The sequence below is a fragment of the Corylus avellana genome, chromosome ca2 (genome assembly GCF_901000735.1).
Source record: "Corylus avellana chromosome ca2, CavTom2PMs-1.0".
NCBI lineage: Eukaryota > Viridiplantae > Streptophyta > Magnoliopsida > Fagales > Betulaceae > Corylus > Corylus avellana.
The window spans coordinates 19,727,377-19,736,114 of record NC_081542.1 but is presented as its reverse complement, the minus strand read 5'-3'; the positions used below and the strand labels follow the sequence as shown (position 1 = coordinate 19,736,114).

General features: G+C 34.4%; 1 protein-coding gene across 9 annotated transcripts; it reads left to right on the top strand.

Moving 5' to 3' along the window:
* The first annotated feature begins 2,104 nt into the window (after positions 1 to 2,104).
* Positions 2,105 to 7,125, top strand: LOC132171684 (ankyrin repeat-containing protein At5g02620-like). 9 transcript variants are annotated; one of them, XM_059583064.1, is made up of 9 exons: positions 2,105 to 2,188; positions 2,365 to 2,567; positions 2,677 to 2,995; positions 4,034 to 4,118; positions 4,328 to 4,813; positions 4,971 to 5,129; positions 5,706 to 6,145; positions 6,236 to 6,658; positions 6,773 to 7,125. In XM_059583064.1, the coding sequence occupies exons 3-9, from the start codon at positions 2,687 to 2,689 to the stop codon at positions 6,884 to 6,886; spliced, it is 2,016 nt and encodes a 671-aa protein (XP_059439047.1). In that variant the 5' UTR covers positions 2,105 to 2,188; positions 2,365 to 2,567; positions 2,677 to 2,686; the 3' UTR covers positions 6,887 to 7,125. The 9 variants fall into 9 exon arrangements, with proteins under 9 accessions (XP_059439047.1, XP_059439045.1, XP_059439044.1 ...); XM_059583062.1 differs by having other exon boundaries at positions 2,739 to 2,995; positions 6,236 to 7,125; XM_059583061.1 differs by having other exon boundaries at positions 6,239 to 7,125.
* Positions 7,126 to 8,738: the final 1,613 nt, after the last annotated feature.

Genomic DNA, 8,738 nt, shown 5'->3' with positions numbered 1-8,738 from the left:
CTAATCTAATCAAATTGTGCCACATGTCCTATAATTAATTTGTTACTTTTTACAAAAAAGAAAAAAGAAAAAAGAAAAAAAATTAAAAATTTTGGAGCCACCCGCTTGGCCAGCCACCTCCTTTGGCCATGTGGTGGTCGATCACCCTCATTTGGCCGGTTTGGGGGTGGCGAGCCACCCATGGCCGAAACCACCAACAGTGACTGAAACCACCCCCAATGGGTTTGGGGGTGGTTTTGGCCATCCCTTGGGGGCGATAAGATTGAACAATACCAAGTCCCAAACCAGTTCCTCCTTAATTACCTAACTTTGTCAGGAAGTGATGAAGGTGGAAGGATATGATGAGTTTATGCTTGCATCTGTATTCAACCATTTGATGGGAGATGAGAATGTTGCAAGAGGATTTTTGGCAAAGAATGCTAAGCTTAGAAAGTTTTGGTTGGACAACTTCTTCAAAAACCACGGAAATTAGAATTTGCGTATGATCAATATGTAGTAAGATACTAATTAACTTGGATGGTAGTTCTTTGGTCAAAATATTGTAATATTTGTGGTTGAATTTTAGAATTCATGGTAATATTTATGATGGAACTTGTGTCGATGGTCTGAATGTATTTTTGGATGTTATTTATGGCTCAACCAAAATGAAATTATGACTATTGTTAGTCAATTTGTATATTTTAATCAAAAATAATTTTTAATTTCGTCTTTTAAATTATTTTATACTAATATTTATATATTGTAAATAAAAATTACATTTTATAGGTTAATATAATTAAATAAAAAAAAATTTTGATTTTCCGTGCACGTGGTAAACATCGTAAAATATTTTCGAAAAAAAATATTTTCAAGAAAAATAACTTCCCTAAAAATATTTTTCGACGAAAACTATTTTACGTCGAAGTAAACGGAGCCATAGTCTAAAAATGTCAAACGAGTAATCAGTAATTGGCCATTTTGTTTTTTAGTTTTATATTTATTTTTTCTTCTCCCTCTGGTCCTCAAACCGTAGACATTTGCTTTGTGATGCACACACAGACTCATCAACAGGATAACATGGAGGGCCCAATAGTTATCGTTTCATTGTTCTTTCTTCTGTTGTGATCCAATCACAGACTCATTTACACAACCTTCCAGATATGCATGACTTGATAGGTGATGTCAAGCTCCCACGAAAGCACTTATTAATGTTGGCAGAAAAGTTGTTGCACGTTTATTTTGAGAATAAATGTAAAAGTGGTTCTGGTGTCGCAATATCGATGATCAATATCTATATATATATATATATATATATATATATATATATATATTTTGTATTTTTGGGTTTTACAATAATTATTATGACCGTATACTGAAAAAGGAGTGGGTTTGGGTTTTCCAAGTGTTGAGGATGTGATTGCTTTGTTTGGATTTTAGGAAAAATCCTGAAATAATGCTTTATCTATCCTTAATTTATACATAAGTTGATTTCTTCAGTTAACTTAATCTAAAAATGTCAAACGAGTAATCACCAATTGACCATTTATTTTTTAGTTTTATATTTATTTTTTCTTCTCCCTCTGGTCCTCAAACTGTAGACATTTTGCTTTGCGATCCACACACAGACTCATCAACAGGATAACAAGGAGGGCCCAGTAGTTATGGTTTCATTGTACATTAATTCTTCTATTGCGATCCACACACACAGACTCAACAGGATCACATAGAGGACCAGTTATTGTTTCAGCGGTTGTTGAGGTGTTATTATCATTTGATTTGTCCGGCGAGGGGCGGGACTTTGTGGTCTTCATACCGTGGAGACCAGGAGCTCTGAATCTCTTTTAGACAATACATTACTTGAGAGTCCATATAACACACCTAATCAAATAAATTTTGGACCATCAAACCCTTTACAAGCAATTTAAGCAGAAAATTGCAGATCCTTATCCTCTGGATCAAACCCATCAACCAATTTATAAAAATTGAATGCAATTTATAGTTGGAAATGAATGACTTGATGGGTGACGTCAGCCTCCCACGAAAGCACTTCTTACGTCATGTAGGAAGAAAGTTCTTGCACGTTTATATATACTCCCCTCTCCTGCAGGCCGGCTGCAAGGTTGAGTATCACAACTTACCAAATAAAAAGATTTGAGTGTCAAAAATTTCCGCTTCCTTTGGCTAGCTGCTCAACTGGCTTAACTTCATAGTAAGTTTTTCTCCAACATCTCTAATAAATTTTCGGGATATATAATTGTTGTGCCCTTACTTAGCATTTTTCTCTTTCTCATTACCTTTAATATTCTTTTATTAATTAACAATAACCAAAGTTCATACCCTTCTTTTCCTTTCTTGTAATCCATAAATCATATGTTTGATATTCAGCATAATTGTGGCGGCAATGCGTCACTGGAGGTGCGACATCTTGCACTCACTGTCAGATCACCATCAGCTCAATGGGTGATTGGTTGTAGGGTGTTAGATGTTGCACTAGGGTCCATGCCATTTTGTGGGAAACTCTCCTGCATGCAAAGGTTGAGTATCACAACTTGCCAAAGAGAAAGGCCCTTTGACTACGTACTCAACTGGTAGTAAGAGCATATTTGCTTTCACTTTGTTTTACTTCTCTCAGTTGTAGAGCGAAGACTATTGCTTGTGCATCTATTATTTTTTATTTTTAACAATATCCATTATCAGAACTAGATTCATGGCAAGCAACGGTATTAACCCCTCACAACCATCACTCCCACTCTTTGAAGGAGCTGGGTATGACATTTGGAGTATAAAGATGAAAACTCTCTTTATTTCCCAAGACCTATGGGATTTAGTAGAAAAAGGTTATTCAGAAATTGGTGTTTCCGCGGACACACTCAAAGAGCTCCGGAAGAAAGATGCCAAGGCGTTGTTTTTCATTCAACAAGCTGTGGCTGAATCCATCTTTCTCCGAATTGCTGCAGCAACAAAGTCGAAGGATGCTTGGGATGCATTACAGAATGGGTATCAAGCTAATGCTAAGGTATTGACCATCAAACTTTAACCTTTTTGCAGAAATTTTAAAAGTTTGATGATGAAAGAAGGTGAGTCTATGCATGATTATTGCTAAGACATGTTTCCATCATCGTCTCTAATAAATCTTAGGCATTATTGTTGCTATCATCGTGCCCTTACTTGTTAGTGGCTATACGTCTTCATGATCATGTTAGTATAGTGACCACATGCCTCTAGCTAGGATGAGAATTTGTAAGGAAAAAGGAGGTTAGAGGGTTCGCCGGTAGTGGATCCGGCGAGACAACTCTCTAACTCTCAAGTCAATTTAGTGACGCAACTCCCTTTATAGACACTTCTTTCTACTATTTTATGAATTTCTGCTAGTAGTCACTCTCGCATGCATGAGTCTATCTGATTATGTAGGGCCTAGGGGTGTACTCAAAATAGAAACATTTGGGTGATGATCAACACATATATAGTAGCGAGTTGTATACTCCCTCTCAGTTCCGGTACCGTGCTATCTCTGATCTATTCTTAAAACCAACACTTCTCTTTCTCCTTTGAAATCACTTAATTGGTCGTCTAAGTAGTTACTCCCTTTCTCTGCCTTAACTTTTCATCTCCAACCCCTAGGGTGTGTACTTTGAAAACTTTGTAATAAAATTCTAACATTTAAAAATTCTATCCTAAACTTCTAAAACTTAACTCGCTTCTAAAAATAAATAAACTAACACTAAATAACAGTGTTTATCAATCAATAGAAGAGTAATTAACAATTAACTAAAGTAGTCTAGTTGTATTTACTTTTGCATGTAAAAAGATTATTGAATTTAACATTATAATAACATCATTATATTGGGAGGTCTTCATTATAAATCATCATTATCCATGAACTTAAATTATTCCAAATTAAAAGAGAATTTGTTTATGTTCGCATATATATAGATATACCTACTTTTGGCAGCCGTCTTCATCTAATCACCTAATTAGGAATTCTCTACATATTCATATTACTAGATTGATTGTGATTAATTAATTTATTTTCTATCTCATTTTGTTTCCAAAGAAACAAGAAAAAACAATGGAAGAAGGCAAGCCTCTAGAAGAACTGGAGCAGATAGTGTTAGAGGAGCCAAGAACTAAGAATGAGAGTAAGTTCTAGATCTCTCTTTCTCTCTTTCTCTCTCGTCATATGCACTCGATCAGTCACTCACATAGACATGTGAAAGAGTTTCCGAATAAAGGTAATAGGGAAGTTCTTCCAACATCTTAGCATGCATCCTAGTGTCATGAATTCTCACCACAACTTGTAATTAATATATAGGCTTGGTTTTATTTTTTATTAAAATAAAAAATCCAGGGGAAATAAGATATGATGAATACCAATATCCCAGGCATGATACCGTCTTACAAGATGTGTTAAGAGGTGATTGGCAGGCTGTTCAGGATTTTCTTAAGGAAGACCCACACTATGTTCGAGCCCCCATATCGAAAGATCAAGGGACGGCACTCCACAATGCGGTGGTTGCAGAAAACACCACTTTAATAAAAGAATTGTTGAAATTGATGACTCCGGAGGACTTGAAATTGACTACCACAAAAGGAGCTACGGCCCTTCACATTGCAGCTCAATCAAAAAAGGTGATAATTGCTGAGCAGTTGGTCAAAATCAACAATGAACAGCTATTGATCCGTGACTCCGATGGGAACATACCACTCCACATTGCAGCTTACCACGGACATCGAAACATGATTTGGTATCTAATCTCTGAGACTCCTTTTGATAAGTTGACTGCTAATGATCGCACTAAGCTCCTGCTTGATTCTATTTGCAATGATATATATGGTAAGCCCTACATTTATTTGACTATAAATTTGTTTGATGACAATAAGTTGGATATATGGAGTTATGACTTCTATTGCACTATTAGTAACCGTATTACAAGCATTTCTTAACCAACCTTTTGACGATGATCAAAACAATGTGCCGTTTTGATGGACAGATATAGCATTACAAATTTTGCAAATGGATCCAAGCATAGCAACTGTCGATACTTCAGATGGGCCATGTGGGTGGAGAGCTTTGGAAATGTTGGCCAAAAAACCTTCTGCAATTGGCAGCGAAAGTCGGCTATCCTTCTGGAAGAGATTCTTAAATACCTGTTCGTTTGTCTCCAACCCAAACTTCTTTAATTGCACATACATATACAACATTAAACAAGTTTGGGAAATGTCGTATATGTATATATATGATTGAGTTTATCTCATTAATTTCTAATCATGTTGTAAAAGTTTTTTTTTTTTTTTTTTTTTTTTTTTTTTTTTTTAATTTTAATTACGCATTAATCACAACTTGATGACAATTTTACTCAAATTACCTTGGCATAAGAAAATGCTCTTATCTGATTTCATCAAATCTTTAGATGATATCTACTTCTAAACTATAGAAAATTATATGACATAAGTTATTTTCTATTTGAAATGTCTCAATCTATTCTAATACTTGTAAGCATTTCTTTCACACATACAACATGGGGGTGGGTAGTTGCATATATATCTTAAGTTAGGTCACAGACTCACAAGTAGCTGCATTTAATGCTTAAGTGATCTTCACATTTTTATTTCATAAACTTTATAATATCATTTCTTATTATGGATATTGGTAATTATATGGATTTAATATATCTTTATTACTTAACCATCTTTGATTTCTAAATATCTTCTTTTCTCAACGATAGGGTTCAAAGGGATCTATAACAAAGTTTTGATGAAGACATTAGCTCATCAATTAGTTGAAGACCTTTGGGAAAAGGTTAGAACTCAAGACAAACAGTTCTCATCAAACTTGTTTCAATATCGGGAGACTTTAATTTTTAAGGCCGCAAAAGTTGGAAATGTTGAGTTTCTAATTATACTGATACAGTCTTATCCAGATCTTATATGGCAATTAGATGGAGATAACATGAGTTTATTTCACATTGCTATTTTATATCGGAAAGAGAGTGTGTTCAATCTAATACATGAGATAGGTACTAACAAGTATTGCCTTGCATCCATTATTACTTCTGAAAAGAAAGAGAACATGCTGCACTTAGCTTCAAGATTTTCTGATCATGAGGATGAAAAAAATATTGTACTTGGAGCTTTTCGTATGCTATGGGAGTTGTGGTGGTTTAAGGTAAGTGATAATATTATTTAATTTTTTTCTTGTAGATAATGGTTCAATTGTTACTTGTCAATTTATACCTAGCCGGTCAACTGTATATAGGAGATAAAAGAGATTGTCCCGCCGTCCTACTCGAGCTTGAAGAATAAAGAGGGCAGAACACCTCAGGAGTTATTTAAAATGACACATAGAACTTGTAAGAAAGACAGTGAAAAGTGGATTAAGGAGACAACACAAAATTGCATGGTTGTGGCGACATTAATTGCGGCAGTAGCTTTTGCTGCAGCCTTCACTATACCAGGTGGCAATAATCAAGAAACAGGCACTCCTATATTTTTGAGAAGTAACTTGTTTACATTATTCTTGTTATCAGATGCAATGGCAATGGTTACCTCTTCGACTTCCATACTAGCTTTCATGTCAATGTTCATGTCACGTTACACGGAAGAGGATTTCTCCGAGTCAATACCTTCAACCTTTTTAATTGGACTCTCCGCGCTCTTTATGTCCATTTTGAGTATGCTGGTAGCCTTCTGCACAGCTTTTTTTTTGATGGATAATTCTGTAAGGGCGCCACGGGTTCCGATTGTTGTACTTGGTTTGGTCAGTATCTCAATTACTTCTCTTGTTCTGCTACAGTTTGATCTTTTGGTGGATGGATTCCTACATTTATACAAGTACATATTTCGTTCTCCGCTAATTGAACGTAGACTTTTCAAGCGGAAGATGCCTACTCGGAATGAAAAGGAATGAAAATCGTTGAAGTTTGCATGGATGTTGAACAAGGAAGGCCAAGAAAAGAATTGAGCAAATAAAGACTGATGTTCTTCGTAACTATTTTCATCAAGACTTACAGTCTAGTGATGTATACATATTCGCATTGTTTTTTGCTTTGTGAACCCACAACTCACATATTTTGTATCGATTTATCAAGTGATTCACTCGTACTTCATCCCTTTCTTTGACTTCTGTTACTTACACCCGATGGATGATTCTTCCTTACTGACTCTCTTTTTAGCTTTTTTTTGGCGTTTGTAATTTTTTTTTTTCCATTTCTCATTACGTTATTGAATACAATTTTTCTAAATATTTTTACACAAAACAGAAAAATAAGAAGAAAAAAAAAAAACGCATTGTTATTTGGACTCCTGTTAATTAATAGCTTTTCAAATTTAGAGCCATTATCAAATGCTAATGAGAAAAAAATTGGTATGTTGATCCCAAAAGATAATCCAATATAAGAACTGAACATAAATGTTTATATATCGGGTACTCAAATCTAAATCAGCATGGCATTATCGAAAGGTGAGAATCGTGAGATCCTGCAGAAAGATACATAATTTGATGGTAAATTTTGGTTTGTTTTTTTTTTCTAAGGTATTGCATATTTGCTAAAAGAACTAGACTCGTCAGCAGTTGCAGTGGAACATGATATATAGCATTTCTGGGTAAGAGTACAAAGGCAAAACATATCGCAGGGAGGCCACATTTTAGGACATCAACGTAGACTTTAATGGAAATGCCGATTGGAAAATTGATTGTTGGAAGATATGAAATTCAAGTCATACGAAAAGGAAGGAAATTGTCAGAGGTAATCAAGGGACGTTGAACTAGGTAAAGGAAAGAATTGAGCAAATCAAGACTTTGATTGATGTTCATCTTAACTCTTTCCATCAAGACTTGCTGTTTTTTATTTATATTGTGTTGATAGTAGTCAAACTGCCATTTAGTATAGACTTTGATTTATCAAGTGATTCACTTATACTATGCGTTGTGAGTTTATTTGGGAGTGTTGAGTCTCACATTGAGAAAGTATAAAGAAAATGAGTAATTAATATATTTAAGTGGACCCAAGTCTATAAGCTTAGGCTTTAGGGCTAGAGTGATATTTAAATATGTATATTAATGTATTATTGATAAAACTCCGTAACACTTTATCTCAATAAGTGGTATCAGATATGGTTAGCTTCCTAGGATGAGAGTACATCTGGACAAGTCTTGTTTGGAGTTGCGTTTTATAACCCTATTGCACAACTCGTTAAGCCAATATGGAAGAGACTCACAATTATGGAGGGGGAGATTGTTATGAATACACTTGTGAGTATTGAGTTTTACATTGAGAAAATATAAATATTAAAAAAAAAAAATAGTAGTTAATATATTTAAATGGACTCAATTTAGAAAAAAAAAAAGAAAAAAAAAGGGCCTTGACCTTTCTAGAAAATTTGAAAAGAATATATTTGGTATTTTTTGGGTGTAAACTCCAAATTTTCTTTCTAAAAAATATGAAATATAATATTTAAACTTTTTTTGTTGAAAATATTTAAATATTTAATAAATAGAAAGATTCTTGTTTTCAACATGTGCCTTTCCTTCATTATTCCCTCAACTCATTCATTCCTTTTACTTTCTTTATTCTCCTCAACTTTCAAGTTGTCTCCCAAATCTCCTCCCTCCTCCTACTCATTGCAACAATATTTGGGCACCCCCCTAAAATAAAAATTCTTTGCTCCGGTGCTGCTCATACACATAATCGAAAGAGCTGGCCAATGCAATTGTTTAAATTTTTTTAGTTTTATAACCTTAATTTATAGTTAAAATTATT

Bases quoted from the DNA above. Each gene is read 5' to 3' on its own strand.
- LOC132171684 (XM_059583058.1), top strand. From the start codon at position 2,687: ATGGCAAGCAACGGTATTAACCCCTCACAACCATCACTCCCACTCTTT. The intron at 4,814-4,970 runs GTAAGCCCTACA...TTTGATGGACAG, and splicing joins TATTTGCAATGATATATATG to ATATAGCATTACAAATTTTG. The intron at 6,146-6,235 runs GTAAGTGATAAT...AACTGTATATAG, and splicing joins GGGAGTTGTGGTGGTTTAAG to GAGATAAAAGAGATTGTCCC.